Genomic DNA, 21,589 nt, shown 5'->3' with positions numbered 1-21,589 from the left:
GTTCTTGGTTCAATGCCGACATCGGCAAAAGGAAAAAAAATGCACTGGACTTCGGCTGCTGTATTCACTAAGGATCTGGATAAGACCAACTATGTCACACAGGGACTACGTGCTGGTACCGTGTGGTAAGTTAGCTCGCTTGTTAAACAGAAGGTTCTTGGTTCAATGCCGACATCGGCAAAAAAAAAAAGAAAAAAAAAATGCACTGGACTTCCGTTTGCAAACATTTTAAGTTTAGTATGGCAAGAGGGGAAACGTAAACCTAAAAGTGGTTAACGCCCCTCACGTCATAAACACACTTCCATGTGAGGGGAGGTAGTGACCTTGAATGAACCGCGCTGAGGTTAGCGGTTAGATGTTAAATAAAATGCACCTAATGTAAATCATGATTTATTTGTGGTGGAGCTGAGAGCTTCTTCACAATTTTTGTGGGCATCACAGCATTACTAAGAGCCTCCTTTACTATTTCTGGCATTTCTATAATTTTTCTTTTTACTCTGGTAATCCCACCACTGGTCGCTACTTGATTAAAGTAGCTACTCAATTGTCCTCACGAAGCTGAGAGCACCCCGAAATCCAGCGCGTTACCTTCCAAGCTAGACTTGTGGTAGGTTTCACCAACCTTTTTATTATTATTAACAAGTTTCCATTTATTTTTGATCGATAAAAAACTCAGAACATACATTTTTTTTATAAATGGTATACCCATCCGTATAAGCAGAGCTTGTGCCACGGATGGGGAGTTCATTTATAATATTTATCTAGTTTCAATTTCATTCTATAAATCTTATTACAAATTCTCAGGGTTTGAGGAAGCACCTACTCGAATGTAAACTCTTTCCTCCTATTTTTATCTTCGTGTGATCTGTGATGTCTGAACTTCTGAAGTGTGTGATTCAGAAACGTAAATTTTACAAATAATCACGTAAAGTGTTAAGGGAATATGTTTTTTTTCGTTGCTTTGGCCTTATGGCCTGACCATGCAGTCAAATGTTAACTTTGCAATATTAAAAAAGTAGGTCAAAACAGAAATTGGCCAAAATTACTAAATAATTACCCCACCTACAAATCAAAATCTTTTCGTGTTAATCTAACTCAAAGTCTTCCATGAAACAATCAAAATTTCATTTCATTACATAATAAATTATATTTTTATAATTTATTAATAATGTTTTTGAATATTTAAGATATGGGGTATTAGATTGTGGGATTGTAGGTACCCTTAACTATGGGTTGTTTGTGTTTGTTTATTAGCTTTAGATTTACGTTTTGTATTCATTGTGCAAATAATCATTATTTTTATACCTTCTCAATAATAAAGTTAGCTGATTGCTACTAATTGTAATAATAATAATGTTTTTTTTTTTTTTTTTAATACCTACTCAGATTTTTACTTTCTTATCCTATAGGAAGGAAAGTAAGATAAATATATGTAAGTAGTTAAGTACACAATTTGATTTAATTTTGTAAGGCCTAGGCTGTAGGTAACGGACAATGTGTGACCTTTTCAATAATTTTATGAGCCAGCCTAGTTAGCTTGGTTGGTAGCGCCTCTGCCTTGCAAGTGCTAGGTCGCGGGTTCGATTCCCGCTCGGGGCGGATTTTATCCTGAACGGACAAGGTTCGTTCTCGGAACGGCTGGCTTTCTCCTACCCTGCCTTCCTTCTCTCTTCGATTTCGGGACGATAATACCTCTTGCGGTTCCCTCTGTCAAACCTCTTTTGATAAAGAAAGGGAAAAAAATCGCGTGTATCGTGTATGAAACGCCTACAAGATTCATTAAACAGGGCCCTTTTTTAGTTCGAAAATATTCCGCTAGAGAGCAAAGTGATCGATTCCAAGGAGATGGAGAACTCTTGACTTTGGAGTGAAGTGAAAAAAGTGAAGCACCATCTTTCGTGAAAGTTTTGCTAACTTCCCATAAGTATCAGATTTTATTTTTGAAAAATAAATAATTAATTATTAATTTATTAATTAAATGTAATGAATTAAATTAATCAGAAATAATTATTTTGAACTTAACACTCAGCTTTGGTGATAACTAGCTAATAATTTGAACAAAGGTGTTTGTGGGTTGATACAGATTTCCTTGATTACATTACATGATTACCCTGTCTTCCTTCTCCCAAGCCTGAGGTAAGTATTAGAAAATCACCTTCAAGCCTTCAACTTGAGTAAGAATATAAATACTAAAAACAGGGAGAGAAAAGTTAGAGAGCATCTATCCATCCAGTTTTTCTCCTCCTTCAACTAAAACAAAACCTCAAAACCCAAAGTGCCAGTGCCAAAAACAAACTATCTCAAATTTAAACTAAAATATTAAGCAAATAGACAAGCATAATCAATGAACCTTTATTTTGAGCTAAAAATCAAGTAATTAAATAGCTCATAAAACGTAACAAACAAACAAACAAAACAACTAAAACAAAGCATGGAATGGTAAAATGTTATTAGTGTGGCACTCAGTCGCTCACAATAACACTCAACACTAAAATATAGGTAATCTTACATAGAAAATGCAGGGTCATGTTTCTCCACAATTTCCATCTCTGAAGTATAAATAACACTTTTGGCCTGGCCAAATTCTTGGCCAGCACCTGAGAGCTATGTCACTGATGAGTTCCAATAAGAACAAAACACATCTTAGGCTGCTCTCAGGTGTTGGCTAAATTAGAAATAGGAATATTATTATCTTCAGATCTTCATGAGTTATTGCCACTTCTATCCTATTGATAAAGAATGCTCTTTAGTACCTACCTACCTTGCTAATGGTCCAATCTTGACTATTTTTCTAAGTACTGGTGCTTGTATACAAAGCTACTTAAGATTTATTTTTTGACTCTTTGCAAGAACTTGTATCAAGCAACCTCTGTTTCTTTGCAGAACAAAAAGCCCAGCATGAAAATCAACGACAAAAACCTCTGCAGCTTTGCAACATCAACAACCCCTGTCTTCTCTCCCTTCTCAATGTCAGGGTCCCAACAGTCATGTGGCTTCTTGGCGTCCAAAGTCATTCCTGCAATAAAAGGAATGAGAAATATAAATCAGCAAAACTTTGTTTGGTAAACCAAGATAAACAGTAATGGAAATTACCTACTGCTAGAATAGATAAAAAGGAATCTTTAGTTCTATTCAATGCCAGTAAAGCAGTAGGTATGAATAAGCTATGTTAGATTCTTGGTGAACATGTGCACTAACATACATAGACATTTTATTTAAAGTCATTCAATTTAAAAGTACACAATTATTCAGCAACCTTTTTAAATTTTGATGAGAGTAGGCAAAAAAAAGCTTCTCTGAAAGCCCTAAGAAGAAGCTTCCAGCAAAAGTAATGCATTGCCATACACATGAAGAAATGGTTAGCTTGGAGGGTAGTGCATCTGCCTTGTGATAGGTCACACATTCAGTTCCCACCCAGGGCAGATTTTATCCTTGACTGAGAAGGTACAGTCTCTGAAGGGTTGTCTCCTATCCTGTATTCCCTTTTGAGGTTGTATGACCTCAAGTTAGTTTTCTTGTTCATACATCTCAATTTTTTTTTTAATTCCACATTGAGCTGTAAATGTCTCACCTTTAATAATAAAAATCATTTTATTCTTTATTTATAAAAAATCAAACCCCAATGCTAATATCCTCCGTCTCTCTTCTCTTCTCTTTCAGCATGATTAAAATTGTGACAGATCATTTGCAAGCTATCAAAGCCAAAGGTAAGTGAGGTACCAAAAAAAAAACTTGTTTATCCAGGAACTTAATAAATGGGCATTAAATAAAGTAGAATCATCTCCCATAATTGTCAGATGTAATGACACTGAAGAAAAAAAATCGTACTCAGTTCGATTACATTACCTAGGACATTTTTACTTTTTTTGATACCTAGGGCCGAATGCACAGTCGTTCCTAAATGATTTAGGTTCCCTATTTCCTATTTCCTTGTTTATTTTCTTCTGCTCCAATACTAATGGCGTCTGTTCGTCATAGGCCACTTTCGATTTTTCACCTATCAAATTTTATGATCAATTAATTGAGGAAAAATACGAGAAAAATTAAAATTACATTGTACACTTGTTTAGAAAGAAGACACTTTTTAGTTTCATTTGAGCAGGATAAACTAGGTATATTCTATTCTAATTCTAACATACCTTTTACTCCATTATTCCCTTCATTACTGTAAATTCTATCTTTCAGATTGACAAGGAACAAATGGACAAGATACTTGAATTCATAGAGAGTGGTAAAAGTCAAGGTGCCCAGCTGGTAGCAGGAGGTGGCAGAGCAGGGGACAAAGGCTTCTACGTACAGCCCACCGTGTTTGCTAATGTACGGGACGACATGAAGATTGCCAGAGAGGAGGTGAGAGGAGAGGGATTCCTTCTTCGAAACATTTCTTTCTTTCTTTTTTTCTTCCTTTCTTTCTTTCCTTTTCCCTCTGTTAAACCTCTTTTGATAAAGAAAAGGAAAAACAAACGCGTGTATTGTGTATCAAACGCCTACAAGACTCATTAAACAGGGCCCTCTTTTAGTTCGAAAATATTCCGCTAGAGAGCAAAGTGATCGATTCCAAGGAGATGGAAAACTCTTGACTTTGGAGTGAAGTGAAAAAAGTGAAGCACCATCTTTCGTGAAAGTTTTGCTAACTTCCCATAAATCAGATTTTATTTTTGAAAAATAAATAATTAATTTATTATTTTATTAATTAAACGTAATTAATTAATCAGAAATAATTATTTTGAACTTAACACTCAGCTTTGGTGATAACTAGGTAATAATTTGAACAAAGGTGTTTGTGGGTTAATACAGATTTCCTTGATTACATTACATGATTACCCTGTCTTCGTTCTCCTAAGCCTGAGGTAAGTATTAGAAAATCACCTTCAAGCCTTCAACTTGAGTAAAAATATAAATACTAAAAACAGGGAGAGAAAAGTAAGAGAGGATCTATCCAGTTTTTCTCCTCCTTCAACCAAAACAAAGCATGGAATGGTAAAATGGTATTAGTGTGGTGCTCACAACAACACTCAATACTAAAATATAATCTTACATAGAAAACGCAGGGTCTTGTTTCTCCACATTTTCCATCTCTGAAGTATAAAATAAATAACACTTCCAAATTCTTGGCCAGCACCTGAGAGCTATGTCTAACTGATAACAAAACACATCCTAGGCTGCTCTCAGGTGTTGGCTAAATTAGAAATAGGAATATTATTATCTTCAGATCTTCATGAGTTACTGCCACTTCTATCCCATTGATAAAGAATGCTCTTTAGTACCTACCTACCTTGCTAATGGTCCATTCTTGACTATTTTTCTAAGTACTGGTGCTTGTATCTAAAGCTACTTAAGATTAATTTCTTGACTCTTTGCAATAACTTTTATCAAGCAACCTCTGTTTGACTCTTTGCAGAACAAAAAGCCCAGCATGAAAATCAACGACAAAAACCTCTGCAGCTTTGCAACATCAACAACACCTGTTGACAAAGAAGGCTTCCTGACCAAACGGGGAGAAATCAACAAAGCTGCCCAGAAACGATGGTTTGTTCTTAAGGGCAATCTGTTGTTCTATTTTGAAAAGCGTAACGATAAAGAGCCGGTTGGAGTGATTATACTCGAGGGTTGTACAATTGAATTAGCCGATCATGTTGAGGATGCATTTAGTTTTAAAATCATGTTTCATGGACCTGGAAATAGGAGTTATATCCTCGGTAAGTTGAAAATGAAAATTATGGTTAACTCTATAACCAACCAACCATATTATTATTATTATTATTATTATTTTGTGGCCACAGGTATACCTAGTCCTAGTGCATGATAAATATTACCCTTCCACATGAGCTCCATAGCTATCTATTTCCTTTTCACTCTCAATTTCTCAGTAAATTCATAAAATTTAGCCAAATCATTTTCATCTTTTAAAAGAAAAATCCAAGGACTGGAATTTCAAAGTAATCCTAAATTGTAAAAATTGAATTCTCTTTCAGGTGCAGAAAGTCAAGAATCCATGGAACAATGGATGAAATCCTTAGCCTGTGCAAGCTACGACTACATGAAACTAATGGTAGCAGAATTACAAAGGCAACTTGACGAACTAGATGGGACAATTGTATCCGACTCACCCCAAGTACCTCCTCGTCGACAAAACCCTTTCAATAAGAATCACCAGCAGCCCCAATCTCTACAACATTCAATAACAATGAGTGATATACCTATGTCTGGACCAGGGAAAAAAAAAAAAAAAAAATCAAGGTAGTTGTGCGTAAGGCGCGTCCATGGGACATTACAAAAATCTGTTTATAAGATCCTTTGGAGTTCCCTGTGATCCTTTGGAGATCCTTTACTAGGCAGGTCTTGAATGTTCCTAAACTTTGTGTCTCATGACCACACCAAGAAAATTCCCAGTCAACCTTAGCCTGTGCAAGCTACGACTACATGAAACTAATGGTAGCAGAATTACAAAGGCAACTTGACGAACTAGATGGGACAATTGTGTCCGACTCACCCCAAGTACCGCCTCGTCGACAAAACCCTTTCAATAAGAATCACCAGCAGCCCCAATCTCTACAACATTCGATAACAATGAGTGATATACCTATGTCTGGAACACAAAATGGTACCAGTACCCCAGCAATTAAACCAGAGACCAACACAAGTACTTCTACTTCTAATAAGAACAGAATCAGCTTTAGAGAGCTTACGGAAGGTCAATTCTGAGAGACAGGAATGAGCTACGATATCAGCAGAAACAAAAAAGTCAGTCCTCACCAAACCACCAACCTCTTATTTCTTTATAAATCATGTTCTTGTCTGACTGGAACTTGGACTAAGAACGATAGGTACCTTATTTTCTCCTTTTGCACAACCTTTCAAATCAAAGTTTGCTTTCAAATCATGTCACGCAGTAATAGAGTTGGATGGTTGGATCTTTGCCTAACCAGGAAAAAAAAAATCAATTTTGACTTCATATTTTTTTGATGTATTGTGAATGACTTGCCCATCAACACATACTGACAAATTTTAAGACTGTGAATCTGAAGGTAAAAAATGACTGTTTTAATTTGCAAGGTTCTCCTGAAAGAGCTCTTCTACCCAACAAATTCTTCACTTCCCTGTGATCCTTTTCTAGGCAGGTCTTGAATGTTCCTAAACTTTGTATCTCATGACCACACCAAGAAAATTCCCAGCTGGAGACCAACACAAGTACTTCTACTTCTAATAAGAACAGAATTAGCTTTAGAGAATTACACACTGCTTACGGAAGGTCAATTCTGAGAGACAGGAATGAGCTACGATATCAGCAGAAACAAAAAAGTCAGTCCTCACCAAACCACCAACCTCTTATTTCTTTATAAATCATGTTCTTGTCTGACTGGAACTTGGACTAAGAACGATAGGTACCTTATTTTCTCCTTTTGCACAACCTTTCAAATCAAAGTTTGCTTTCAAATCATGTCACGCAGTAATAGAGTTGGATGGTTGGATCTTTGCCTAACCAGGAAAAAAAAAATCAATTTTGACTTCATATTTTTTTGATGTATTGTGAATGACTTGCCCATCAACACATACTGACAAATTTTAAGACTGTGAATCTGAAGGTAAAAAATGACTGTTTTAATTTGCAAGGTTCTCCTGAAAGAGCTCTTCTACCCAACAAATTCTTCACTTCCCTGTGATCCTTTTCTAGGCAGGTCTTGAATGTTCCTAAACTTTGTATCTCATGACCACACCAAGAAAATTCCCAGCTGGCCTAGTTAGCTTGGAGGGTAGTGCATCTGCCTTGTGATAGGTCACACATTCAGTTCCCACCCAGGGCAGATTTTATCCTTGACTGAGAAGGTGCAAGCCAGCCTAGTTAGCTTAGTTGGTAGTGCGTCTGCCTTGTAAGCGCTAGGCCGCAGGTTCAATTTTTGCCCGGGGTCCAGGGCAGATTTTATCCTTGACTGAGAAGGTGCAAGCCAGCCTAGTTAGCTTAGTTGGTAGTGCGTCTGCCTTGTAAGCGCTAGGCCACAGGTTCAATTTTTGCCCGGGGCGGATTTTATCCTGATGGGATAATGTTCGTTCTTGGAACAGCTCACAGCTGGCTTTCTCCTATCCTGTCTTCCTTCTCTCTTTGATTTCGGGACAATGAGACCATAGCAGTTACAGTTCCCTTTCCCTCTGTCAAACCTCTTAAAAAAAGAGAAGGTGCAGTCTCTGAAGGGTTGTCTCCTATCCTGTATTCCCTTTTGAGGTTGTAAGACCTCAAGTTAGTTTTCTTGAACATACCTCCCAAGAGATTTTTTTTAATTCCACATTGAGCTGTAAACGTCACACCTTTAATAATTAAAATCATTTTATTCTTATAAAAAATCAAACCCCAATGGTACTATCCTGTCTCTTTTCTCTTTCAGCATGATTGAAATTGTGACAGATCATTTGCAAGCTATCAAAGCCAAAGGTAAGTGAGGTACCAAAAAAAACTTGTTTATCCAGGAACTTAATAAATGGGCATTAAAGCTCCGGAAATTACCTACTGCTAGAATAGATAAAAAGGAATCTTTAGTTCTACTCAATGCCAGTAAAGCAGTAGGTATGAATAAGCTATGTTAGATTCTTGGTGAACATGTGTACTAACATTCACATAGACATTTTATTTAAAGTCATCCAATTTAAAAGTACACAATTATTCAGCAACCTTTTGTAAATTTTGATGAGAGTAGGCAAAAAAAAGGCTTCTCTGTAAGCCCTAAGAAGAAGCTTCCAGAATACAATCAACACCAAGATGAAACAGTAATGGAAATTACCTACTGCTAGATAAAAAGGAATCTCTAGTTCTATTCAATGCCAGTAAAGCAGTAGGTATGAATAAGCTGTTAGTGTACAAAACAAGAATTCTTGGTGAACATGTGCACTAACACGGACATTTTATTAGAGTCATCCAATTTAAAAGTACACAATTATTCAGCAATCTTTTGTAAATTTAGATGAGGGTAGGCAAGAAAGGCTTCTCTGAAAGCCCTAAGAAGAAGCTTCCAGCAAAAGTAATGCATTGCCATACACATGAAGAAATATGTGAATTCAATTTTAATAACAAAAACCATTCCATACTTATGTTACAAGAAAAGCTTTTCTCCAGGGTACCAAACAAAAGTTTTGTTCCAAAAAAGACTTGCACATGTGGGAGTATTCAAAGAGGCTCTCATTTTCATTATGCTTCATTATTTTTTAGCTTAACCTCTGTGAAAACAAAGCCCTACGAAAAACTTCATAGGTTTACTCTCCATAAAAAAAATCATACCCAATAGAAAATGGAGTGTTTATTAGTGAAAATGTGAGGACTGGACAATATACATAAACACTTTGCTGTTGACCCCATCATGCCTAGTCGTAAAGAAAAAAAACTTAGCCCCTTCAAGGATGAATTACCAAGGAAAATTTAGACATCAGACAGAAGGGACGTGAATCAAAGAAACAGGGAGGCTAATCTGAGAATTGAAGTCATTATGCTTCATTATTTTTTAGCTTAACCTCTGTGAAAAACAAAGCCCTACGAAAAACTTCATAGGTTTACTCTCCATAAAAAAATCATACCCAATAGAAAATGGAGTGTTTATTAGTGAAAATGTGAGGACTGGACAATATACATAAACACTGCTATTGACCCCATCATGCCTAGTCGTAAAGAAAAAACTTGGCCCCTTCAAGGATGATTTACCAAGGAAAATTTAGACATCAGGCAGAAGGGACGTGAATCAAAGAAACAGGGAGGCTAATCTGAGAATTGAAGTAGCTACGTTATATCAAATTTAATAATCTAATTTCTACGATGAAAAGCCAAAGGATTGTTGGTCTGAACTAGGAAGTAAAATTTTCCTAGCCTACCCAAATTATGCAAGAGGAATAATCGACATTTCTACGATGAAAAGCCAAAGGATTGTTGGTCTGAACTAGGAAGTAAAATTTTCCTAGCCTACCCAAATTATGCAAGAGGAATAATGGACAATTTTCAGGAGTCAAAGAAGGGAAATCTTTGGCGAACAAATACCAGAACCGAATAGAAATCAACTTACCAAAGAAGTAGTCCTCAGTCATTTTGGAACAAATTCCAGAACCGAATAGAAATCAACTTACCAAAGAAGTAGTCCTCAGTCATTTTGGATTAGTGTGATAAATTGGGATAAAAAAACTAGAAACTTGGGAATGCCGGTGACTTCAGACTTTGGAGATTCCTGATTTCTGATTTTCTGAAGGATCTTCTCCCGGACGCCGTTCAAATGCAAATGGCGGAAGAAATGCGCTTTTTTTATTTTTGTTTGTAAACAAAGAAGAAAGAAAAAATTTGTTCCTCTTTGCACATTTTTTAAAGGTTGTTAAGACCAACACAAGTACTTCTACTTCTAATAAGAACAGAATTAGCTTTAGAGAATTACACACTGCTTACGGAAGGTCAATTCTGAGAGATAGGAATGAGCTGCGATATCAGCAGAAACAAAAAAGTCAGTCTTCACCAAACCACCAACCTCTTATTTCTTTATAAATCATGTTCTTGTCTGACTGGAACTTGGACTAAGAACAATAGGTACTTTATTTTCTCCTTTTGTACCTTTAAAATCATGTCACGCAGTAATAGAGTTGGATCTTTGCCTAACCAGGAAAAGAAAAAATCAATTTTGACTTCATATTTTTTGATGTATTGTGAATGACTTGCCCATCAACACATAGTGACTGTGAATCTGAAGGTAAAAAAATTACTGTTTTAATTTGCAAGGTTCTCCTGAAAGAGCTCTTCTACCCAACAAATTCTTTACTTCCCTGTGTGAGCCTTTAAGATATTTCACCAGGGAGGTCTTGAATGCTCCTAGACTTTGTGAGTCTCTTATATCCCTATGAAGAGAATTCCATAATCTGACTGCAGTCTCTTATATCCCTATGAAGAGAATTCCATAATCTGACACCTTCTAGGGGGGCTGAAAATTTTATGGGGAAATCCACCCTAGACTTTTTTTTTTCTTAAAGTTAATATTCCCGTTAATGATTTTCAGATAACTGTGATGGGGGATATGGAGCTACACAGTTCACATTTAATGTTACAAATTCTCAGGGTTTGAGGAAGCACCTACTCGAATGTAAACTCTTCCTCCTATTTTTTATCTTCGTGTGATCTGTGATGTCTGAACTTCTGAAGTGTGTGATTCAGAAACGTAAATTTTACAATAATTCACGTAAAGTGTAAAGGGAATATGTTTTTTTCGTTGCTTTGGCCTTATGGCCTGACCATGCAGTCAAATGTTAACTTTGCAATATTAAAAAAGTAGGTCAAAACAGAAATTGGCCAAATTACCTAAATAATTACCCACCTACAAATCAAAATCTTTTTCGTGTTAATCTAACTCAAAGTCTTCCATGAAACAATCAAATTTAATGATTTTCAGATAACTGTGATGGGGGATAAAGTGAAGGAGTCTATGGAGCTACACAGCTCACATTTAATGTTACAAATTCTCAGGGGCAGAGGAAGTACCTACTCGAATGTTAATTCTTCCTCTCGTTTTATCTTCTTGTGATCTGTGATGTCTGAACTTCTGAAGTGTGTTGATTCAGAAACGTAAATTTTACAATAATTCACGTAAAGTGTAAAGGGAATGTGTTTTTTCGTTGCTTTGGCCTTATGGCCTGACCATACAGTCAAATGTTAACTTTACAATTTTATAAAAGTAGGTCAAAACAAAAATTGGCCAATTTTCCAAATTACCTAAATAATTACCCACCTACAAATCAAAATCTTTTTCGTGTTAATCAAACTCAAAGTCTTCCATGAAACAATCAAATTTTATTTTCATTACATAATAAAATTATATCTTTTTGTAATTCATTAATTAATGTTTTTGAATAGGTATTTAAGATATGGGGTATTACATTGTGGGATTGTACCCTATGTTTGTTTGTGTTTTGTTTATTAGCTTTAGATTTACGTTTTGTATCACGTGCAAATAATCATTATTTTTGGAATACACAAAACCCAGCTAGGGAACAGCAAGTGGGAAATATGCATGCATATTCTGTGGCCAATATGGAGTACAATGAGAACTGTGCATGCTGTAGAAGTTGTCAGGTCAATACAGTTCCAGCATTTATATTTCATGTTGTTCCGTCAAGAGGTTCAATTTTTTATTTGTTGAGAGGATGTAGGAGACCTTGAGTTGTTTTATTCTGAAAGCAGAAAAGGACTTTTATTAAAAAAGGAAGATCATGCTTTTCATTTTACTCAGGCACATTGGTTTATTCCTTTGGCTCTAATAAGTAAAGAGGTACCACAAACAATAGACAAAATGTAATTTTGTGTTAAAACCCCTTGCTTTTGAAACCATTGGTCCACGGTGCAGAGAAGGTAAAATTTAACAATGAAAAGAGCATGCTATAGAAGTTGTCAGGTCAATACAGTTCCAGCATTTATATTTCATGTTGTTCCGTCAAGAGGTTCAATTTTTTATTTGTTGAGTTGAGAGGATGTAGGAGACCTTGAGGTCCCCACTACAATAATAGCCTTGTAAAATCTCAAAAGGAGAGAAAGAGATCAACTTATTCCTTGCACAGGAAAGTACAGGTAAACACTTATCACATGGGGGGAATACACAAACCCAGCTAGGGAACAGCAAGTGGGAAATATGCATGCATATTCTGTGGCCAATGCATATTCAGTACAATGAGAACTGTGCATGCTATAGAAGTTGTCAGGTCAATACAGTTCCAGCATTTATATTTCATGTTGTTCCGTCAAGAGGTTCAATTTTTTATTTGTTGAGTTGAGAGGATGTAGGAGACCTTGAGGTGTTTTATTCTGAAAGCAGAAAAGGACTTTTATTAAAAAAGGAAGATCATGCTTTTCATTTTACTCAGGCACATTGGTTTATTCCTTTGGCTCTAATAAGTAAAGAGGTACCACAAACAATAGACAAAATGTAATTTTGTGTTAAAACCCCTTGCTTTTGAAACCATTGGTCCATGGTGCAGAGAAGGTAAAATTTAACAATGAAATGAGTTTAATAGGTAAAGAGGTACCACAAACAATAGACAAAATGTAATTTTGTGTTAAAACCCCTTGCTTTTGAAACCATTGGTCCATGGTGCAGAGAAGCTAAAATTTAACAATGAAATGAGTTTAATAAGGTGTCTGGATATGAATGGCAAGTTTTGTCTCAGTTGGTAGTGCATGGTATTCTTGGTATAAATCATACAGAATCATACAAGAGGTGTTTAGAATTCATCATAGACAAAACTTGCTCAATTCACACAGACTGAGTTTTCAAGTGTTCTCATTGTTACTTACCACCATCATCGTCAGTTTTTGCTTTCTTTGTGGGTGTGCCTCCTTTTTTGTTATTTGAATTATTTAGTTTTCTTTTCTTGTCATCAGACTGAAAGCAAAACAAAAACAAGGGGAAATGAGACCAGAGAAATAATGACAGGGGGGGAAAGGGAGTAGGGAAAAAAGCTATGTCAAAATGAAGTTTAAAATATTGGACTTTACTGGCATACCTATTCAACTCTTGTATCCTACAGGGCCAAAATTAAATGGAGATTAAATTTTTCCAAGTGTGTGAAGGAATATCTATTTCCATCACATTTTCAAAGACCAAAATCTGTCTCAGTTGGTAGTGCATGGATAATCTTTGTATAAATCATGCTGAATCATACAAGAGGTGTTTGGAATTCATCATAGACAGAAAGTGGTCATGGAATATCAGAACTAAACTAACTGTTGAGTAAAGTAAAAACATAAATCATGCTGAATCATACAAGAGGTGTTTGGAATTCATCATAGACAGAAAATGGTCATGGAATATCAGAACTAAACTAACTGTTGTTGAATAAAGGAAAAACAAGGAGAAATAAATTTATTGTCTCAGTTGGTAGTGCATGGAAATCTTTGTATAAATCATACAGAATCATACAAGAGGTGTCAAATTTTCATCATAGACAATAATATTGATTCTACCTCTCCTTGTCTCAGTTGGTAGTGCATGGAAATCTTTGTATAAATCATACAGAATCATACAAGAGGTGTCAAATTTTCATCATAGACAATAATAAAATTGATTAATTGATTCTATCTCTCCTCATCATATACCTACTGCTAATTTCTAATGAACCTTCTAACTTGCTTGAAATCTCTTGCTTTTATCTCTACCAAGGGTAAGTTCTGTCTCAGTTGGTAGTGCATGGAAATCTTTGTATAAATCATACAGAATCATACAAGAGGTGTCAAATTTTCATCATGGACAATAATATTGATTCTACCTCTCCTCATATACCTATTGCTAATTTCTAATGAACCTTCTAACTTGCTTGAAATCTCTTGCTTTTATCTCTACCAAGGGTAAGTTCTGTCTCAGTTGGTAGTGCATGGTATTCTTTATATAAATCATACAGAATCATACAAGAGGTGTTTAGAATTCATCATGGACAGTTTCCTAACCATTATAACAAAAGACACAATAAGAAGAGTCTCAGTTGGTAGTGCATGGTATTCTTTATATAAATCATACAGAATCATACAAGAGGTGTTTAGAATTCATCATGGACAGTTTCCTAATCATTATAACAAAAGAGACAATAAGAAGAAAACAAGGCTTTGTTGGAAAACTATTTTTATGGCATTGGTGCTCAGATTTCAATGTTTATGTCTCAACATAGGTTTATTCAGGCGCAAATTACCCAAAACATTAAATCATCACAGCAAGAGAACTACAAATGAATCTATTTGAAATTTGAATTAATTTAATCATTATAACAAAAGAGACAATAAGAAGAAAACAAGGCTTTGTTGGAAAACTATTTTCATGGCATTGGTGCTCAGATTTCAATGTATATATCTCAACATAGGTTTATTCAGGCGCAAATTACCCAAAACATTAAATCATCACAGCAAAAGAACTACAGATGAATCTATTTGAAATTTGAATTAATCAGTAGAAAGTATTACAGTGAAAGGTTGCTCAGATTATATAACATTTATTTCTCAACAAGAATTTTTTTCAGACGCAAATTACCCAAAAATGCAAATCATCACAGCAAACTTTCAATACCTACTTTGAAAGATAGAAGCAGACTGGAAACTTGAAGCTTTTGACTCGAAGAGAGAAGCAAGTAAATTTTGTTATACTGCAATTTAAAAATGAACAAGAAATAGAAAATATAACTTACAAGATTTTTGGACAGAATTTCAGACTCGTCAACTTCCTCTTCACTGAAATCTTCGTCAATACTTTCTTCGAGGTTGCTCAGATTACATAACATTTATTTCTCAACAAGAAATTTTTTCAGACGCAAATTACCCAAAAATGCAAATCATCACAGCAAACATTCAATACCTACTTTGAAAGATAGAAGCAGACTGGAAACTTGAAACTTTTGACTCTAGAGAGAAGCAAGTAAATTTCGTTATAATGCAATTTAAAAATGAACAAGATATAGAAAATACAACTTACAAGATTTTTGGACAGAATTTCAGACTCGTCAACTTCCTCTTCACTGAAATCTTCGTCAATACTTTCTTCATCATCATCTTCTCCCATTGGTTCACCAGTGCCGACCGAGTGATTTCCAAACAAATATATCGGGCCACTGCCTTTGACCAATTTAAATGTTACAGGTGGGTCGGGGAACAAAAGATCAAGGGGTGCATGATTGTTGACACCCGCTTTGAGTACAACAATAGGGAGTTTTATGTCTGCTCGGAAACCCATTGCTTCTACTTCAACTCAAGGGGTGCATGATTGTTGACACCCGCTTTGAGTACAACAATAGGGAGTTTTATGTCTGCTCGGAAACCCATTGCTTCTACTTCAACAACATGTACTTCACCTTCCTTTGCATTAGCACCTATCACAGCCTGAAATAAAAACATTCATGATGTTAAAGTCAAGATCTACAAGAACTGAAATCCATATTTGAAGAAATGAACATGACCGTTGAGACTGACATTGAAATTATGAACAAGCTGTTTCAATCGTTTGACCTACCATCTGGTGAAACAGAGAATGTCAATGTGAAGAACTGAAATCCATATTTGAAGAAATGAACATGACCGTTGAGACTGACATTGAAATTATGAACAAGCTGTTTCAATCGTTTGACCTGCCATCTGGTGAAACAGAGAATGTCAACGTGTCTGCTCGGAAACCCATTGCTTCTACTTCAACAACATGTACTTCACCTTCCTTTGCATTAGCACCTATCACAGCCTGAAATAAAAAGATTCATGATGTTAAAGTCAAGATCTATCTACTTCAAATTGAAAATTGTGTATGAACTACAACAAGCTATGAGTCTCAGATAAAACTTAGCACCTATCACAGCCTGAAATAAAAACATTCATGATGTTAAAGTCAAGATCTATCTACTTCAAATTGAAAATTGTGTATGAACTAGAACAAACTATGAGTCTCAGATAAAACAAACAATTGTACATCACTGCAAGTCAGAGTAGTAGTGTACAGAATAAGAAAAATTCATCATAGACCAATAACCTTTAATATCCCCAACTAAAGGATTGATTTTATTTATTTTTTTTTTTTTGAAAAGCAACCTAATATGCATATGGTTCAAAAGAAATTTAACAAAAAATGTACCATTACAGCCACTAATATAAGGGACTGAGGAGAATTTTAATTTAAGATCAATACAAGTACTGTCTCAGTTACAAATTGCTGGTAATATCAAAGAGTTGTCATAGTAGTGGGTACAGACAAATATTTGAATCATCATTGACAGTATCCAATTCAAAAATGGAAAAAGAAAAATGTGGGCTGAAGTAAAACAATCAGTACTTAATTGTTCAAAAGTCACATCAATGGAAAATTACTCCCAAAAAAAGCTGTCACTATTAGACAAATTGCTGGTAATATCAAAGAGTTGTCATAGTAGTGGGTACAGACAAATATTTGAATCATCATTGACAGTATCCAATTCAAAAATGGGAAAAGAAAAATGTGGGCTGAAGCAAAGCATCAGTACTTAATAGTTCAAAAGTCACATCAATGGAAAATTACTCAAAAAAAAAGAAAAAAAAAGCTGTCACTATTACTCAAATTAAACACAAAAAGGAGCCATCACAATTAGAGCAGTGACCTGTGTTGTTATAGGGTTAGGTTAAACACAAAAAGGAGCCGTCACAATTAGAGCAGTGACCTGTGTTGTTATAGGGTTAGGTTAAACACAAAAAGGAGCTCTCTTTTAGTCATGGCTTCTGAATATTTACAAAACAATCACACAGATTTTATATAAATGTGCTTACTTGTTTGACAAGCAATGTGTGTTCCCCTCTGAATCCCTGTGAAGAATCGGCACTCTTCTCTCCCTTCTCAATGTCAGGGTCCCAACAGTCATGTGGCTTCTTGGCGTCCAAAGTCATTCCTGCAATAAAAGGAATGAGAAATAAAAATCAGCAAAACTTTGTTTGGTAAACAGAAGGACATTAATACAATCAATCGGCACTCTTCTCTCCCTTCTCAATGTCAGGGTCCCAACAGTCATGTGGCTTCTTGGCGTCCAAAGTCATTCCTGCAATAAAAGGAGTGAGAAATAAAAATAAGCAAACTTTGTTTGGTAAACAGAAGGACATTAATACAATCGACACCAAGATTTTTTTAAAAAAAAAAAAAAAAAAAAAAAAAAAAAAATGCATAAAACCAACAGAAATGTTTGTATGAATACCAGGTCAAAATGTCAATGTTGAACCTTTGTCTACCAGAACATTTTATATACAAGACATTTTCCACATATTGCCAAGTGTGAGAAGTTGCATGGAAAACAAACTTCATTTCTTTTTTTTTTTTTGTACATGGTGAAATGAAATTCACAATTTGATTCCCCACTACAATAATAGCCTTGTAAAATCTCAAAAGGAGAGAAAGAGATCAACTTATTCCTTGCACAGGAAAGTACAGGTAAACACTAATCACATGGGGGGAATACACAAACCCATGCTAGGGAACAGCGAGTGGGAAATATGCATGCATATTCTGTGGCCAATATGGAGTACAATGAATTTTTTTTTTTTTTTTTTTTTTTTTTTTTTTTTTGTACATGGTGAAATAAAATTCACAATTTGATTCCCCACTACAATAATAGCCTTGTAAAATCTCAAAAGGAGAGAAAGAGATCAACTTATTCCTCGCACAGGAAAGTACAGGTAAACACTAATCACATGGGGGGAATACACAAACCCAGCTAGGGAACAGCAAGTGGGAAATATGCATGCATATTCTGTGGCCAATATGGAGTACAATGAGAACTGAAGGTTGTTACACACGATGCACAAAAAGAGGGGCCCGTTCCATGAACAAGTTTTTCCTTTGGTGGTCGTAAGGTTTGCATTGTAGGTACATAGGTTTTCAAGTTTATTTTACTAGACTGATGATTAAAATGAACAAATGAATTTTTTCAAGGCTAAACGTTAGGTGGACCCACTGTATAACTGTATAAGCTCAACATACAAACCACGCTCAACTTTACTGAACTTCCGTGATCCACGGGAAACTATAGTAGGTATAGTATACCTACAATGTACAATTCCTATGAAGGTTGTTACACACGATGCACAAAAAGAGGGGCCCGTTCCATGAACAAGTTTTTCCTTTGGTGGTCGTAAGGTTTGCATTGTAGGTAGGTACCTACATAGGTTTTTAAGTTTATTTTACTAGACTGATGATTAAAATGAACAAATGAATTTTTTCAAGGATAAACGTTAGGTGGACCTACTGTATAACTGTATAAGCTCAACATACAAACCACGCTCAACTTTACTGAACTTCCGTGATCCACGGGAAACTATAGGTATAGTATACCAGGTACAATTGTACCATTGTAGGTATAGTATACCTACAATGTACAATTCCTATGACATAATTATGTCGTTGAAGCTTCGCGCTGTTTTAGTCGCTTCGCTTGACTAGCGACACATAACCTACTAGCCACTGATTCTAGCCAGTCCTAGTCATCAGTTAGGTGTTAGGTTGGTAGCGCGTCTGCCTTGTAAGGCCGCATCGTTTCGATTAACGCCCGGGGCGGATTTTATCCTGAACGGATAAGGTTCGTTTTCGAAACGGCTGCTGGCTTTCTCCTATCTTCTTTCTGTTTTCCTTCTAGGTATCTTTGCTTTCGGGACGATATGTGACCTTAGCAGTTACAGTTCCCTCTGTCCTTTGTCAAACTCAACCACCTCTTGAAAAAAAAAAATTAAACGAGTGACGCTAGTTAACCAGTGGCCTTCTATGAAAGCATCGACCAAGGTGACTTCTGATTCTGATACACCCTGTATATATTTTTGAAAAGCGTCGTGTGCATCGTACGAAACGCCCCTTCCGTTGCCTAGCAACGGGACACGTATGGTGAGGCGCGACTGCGCAGAAATTTCAAATTTCACGCACACGAGCACGACGGGTTTTTTGAAAAGAATGAAAAGATTTGTCTGGAAAATCAAATTATTTATAAGTTTATAGAATGCAATTTTTTCCGTAGCGAAAAGATCGAGGCAAAAAATCTCATGTTAGAAAATATCTGTTCTATCTCGGACTTTGTTTCTTAAGGTGTGTCCACACATAGTCGATGGCCGTCGATCGATCGACTTGAATTTACTGTGAATTGATGTGGATCGAACTCGACTGAAACCGTACACTGCCTCGACAACATGATTGACGGGGTCGACTATGTGTGGACACAGCTTTACCTTCCATTCAACACGTTAACTTCTACACTGCCTCGACAACATGATTCACCTCTTCGATTGACGGGGTCGACTATGTGTGGACACAGCTTTACCTTCCATTCAACACGTTAACTTCCACGACTTAGACTTGTAGCTATTCAACACGTTGACTTCTATGAGTTGTACTTATAGCTAATCAACACGGTCACTTCTACGAGTTGGACTTATAGTTATAATGTAGCTATTCAACACGTTGACTTCTATGAGTTGTACTTATAGCTAATCAACACGGTCACTTCTACGAGTTGGACTTATAGTTATAATGTAATAGGGTGTTGCCATTATGTAATATTTTGTCAATTGCCTGTATTGTATTCACTTTAAATAAATTACAATTACAATAAAAACACGTTGACTTCTATGATTTAACACGCTCACTCCTACCTTTCGAGAGTTATAGCAATAAAAACACGTTGACTTCTATGATTTAACACGCTCACTCCTACCTTTCGTTCAACACGTTGACTTCTATGAGTTGGACTGGTAGCTATGAAATACGTTGACTTCTAGTTGGATTTGTAGACAATTCAACACGTTGACTTCTACGACTTGGCTAGTTATAGTTATAAAAACACGTTGACTTCTATGAGTTAACACGCTCACTCCTACCTTTCGTTCAACACGTTGACTTCTATGAGTTGGACTGGTAGCTATAAAACACGTTGACTTCTAGTTGGACTTGTAGACTATTCAACACGTTGACTCCTACGACTTGGCCGTGTAATTATAGAACACATAGCTCGTATCGTTATTATTCACGGGGAAAGGATACCGTATGTGTTTGGCGGCCAGATAGGCGGCCCCGGTAGCATGGCCGGCTTTCAGCTTGATGAGGGAGATTTCTCGTACGTGAACGCGGTCTTTGGCGGCAAGCTGTCTCTCGAACCCAGGCTTGACTAGGTCCCAGGACTTCCATACCGAACCGGAACATACGATGATGGATACAAGTTACAGGTATGATGTGTATATTGACGTTAAACAGGGAGTAGAGCAGCTAGTCTGGCTGAGGGATTTTAAACAGGGAGTATTCCTGAATTTCCCTTGTTAAAGAAATAGCAAAGGTTGAGTGCGAAGGGCATCCACTCGTAAAATTTGTAGCCAAAACCAAATGTCAGCCCAAAGCAATGACTCTATTTAGGGCTGATTGAGAAGCTGACGAAAACGCCGACCCTGTCTCTGCACGGGAAAAGGCGAAGAAGAAGATCTTATAGATAGGATGGAAAGTAATGTATTTTCTAGCTGTCTTAACTATTCTTCCTTCCTTTGCTTTCAGCTCAAGATAGCGTCTCTCATTAACACTCTGCTCCAAGAACGGTACGATGCTCAAATCAGTCTCAACATCCACCTCTCCAAGCTGCAAGAACTCAACTCTAGTGTCTCTCCCGACCACCAGAGTGCGTATGAATTGAACCTCACACGCAGTCAGTATCTGACGGCACGGTCCAAGCTGGACCAGTACAACGAGCGAGATTTGCATCAGTCCCTCGCCAACCTTCACTGGTGCAACATCGCCAAGCAGCTGTTCATTAAGAACAATTATAAAGCCAATATGGAAACGGTGAGTGAATGACTTAAGAAATATTAATAATAATAATTGGAAGAAGAAGAAGAAGAAAAAAAAAATGGGACTGAAGGGTCCCTGTATTTGGTGGGTTAAACTTGATGTATCACATTCAGGGGGTCCTCATTTAAGATTTTAAAGTTGACCCCCCTCGGGCCGACCCTGGCTTCGGCAAAAATTTGGCGACTACTTAAAAAAGTTCCTTTTTAAAAGATAAAACACCTCAAATTTCAGCTTCTCATCTTTCAAATCCAAAAAAAATTCAGGGGTTCCAAGACTTTGCGAACGCT

General features: G+C 36.3%; 2 protein-coding genes, 1 long non-coding RNA gene and 3 other non-coding genes across 9 annotated transcripts; 2 read left to right on the top strand and 4 right to left on the bottom strand.

Annotated features, from left to right (window-relative positions):
- The first annotated feature begins 1,963 nt into the window (after window positions 1-1,963).
- On the top strand, window positions 1,964-2,948 carry LOC113469085. The gene is made up of 2 exons (XR_003392621.1): window positions 1,964-2,136; window positions 2,884-2,948. It is a non-coding gene; the product is annotated as an uncharacterized LOC113469085 (long non-coding RNA).
- Window positions 2,949-4,691: 1,743 nt separating this feature from the next.
- On the top strand, window positions 4,692-10,785 carry LOC103513270. Its single transcript, XM_026826521.1, has 6 exons — window positions 4,692-4,850; window positions 5,402-5,699; window positions 5,976-6,204; window positions 6,336-6,339; window positions 6,394-6,683; window positions 10,396-10,785. Exons 2-6 carry the CDS (start codon window positions 5,417-5,419, stop codon window positions 10,505-10,507), a joined length of 918 nt encoding a protein of 305 aa, XP_026682322.1. The 5' UTR covers window positions 4,692-4,850; window positions 5,402-5,416; the 3' UTR covers window positions 10,508-10,785.
- Window positions 10,786-12,007: 1,222 nt separating this feature from the next.
- On the bottom strand, window positions 12,008-17,413 carry LOC103513269 (nucleoplasmin-like protein ANO39). 4 transcript variants are annotated; one of them, XM_026826526.1, is made up of 5 exons: window positions 17,267-17,413; window positions 16,174-16,214; window positions 15,459-15,732; window positions 13,298-13,385; window positions 12,008-12,180 (listed from the first exon to the last, which is right to left on the bottom strand). In XM_026826526.1, the coding sequence occupies exons 1-5, from the start codon at window positions 17,381-17,383 to the stop codon at window positions 12,176-12,178; spliced, it is 525 nt and encodes a 174-aa protein (XP_026682327.1). In that variant the 5' UTR covers window positions 17,384-17,413; the 3' UTR covers window positions 12,008-12,175. The 4 variants fall into 4 exon arrangements, with proteins under 4 accessions (XP_026682327.1, XP_017301243.1, XP_026682325.1 ...); XM_017445754.2 differs by lacking the exon at window positions 12,008-12,180 and adding an exon at window positions 12,592-12,808 and having other exon boundaries at window positions 15,459-15,712; window positions 16,154-16,214; XM_026826524.1 differs by lacking the exon at window positions 12,008-12,180 and adding an exon at window positions 12,592-12,808 and having other exon boundaries at window positions 17,267-17,412.
- LOC113469087 lies at window positions 13,161-13,245 on the bottom strand. Its single transcript, XR_003392623.1, has one exon. It is a non-coding gene; the product is annotated as a small nucleolar RNA Z195/SNORD33/SNORD32 family (small nucleolar RNA).
- Window positions 13,868-13,952, bottom strand: LOC113469086. The gene has a single exon (XR_003392622.1). It is a non-coding gene; the product is annotated as a small nucleolar RNA Z195/SNORD33/SNORD32 family (small nucleolar RNA).
- Window positions 14,354-14,438, bottom strand: LOC113469088. The gene has a single exon (XR_003392624.1). It is a non-coding gene; the product is annotated as a small nucleolar RNA Z195/SNORD33/SNORD32 family (small nucleolar RNA).
- Window positions 17,414-21,589: the final 4,176 nt, after the last annotated feature.

Source organism: Diaphorina citri, unplaced genomic scaffold (genome assembly GCF_000475195.1).
Source record: "Diaphorina citri unplaced genomic scaffold, Diaci psyllid genome assembly version 1.1 scaffold948, whole genome shotgun sequence".
NCBI classification, from domain to species: domain Eukaryota; kingdom Metazoa; phylum Arthropoda; class Insecta; order Hemiptera; family Psyllidae; genus Diaphorina; species Diaphorina citri.
This window is presented reverse-complemented; position numbering and strand designations above follow the sequence as displayed.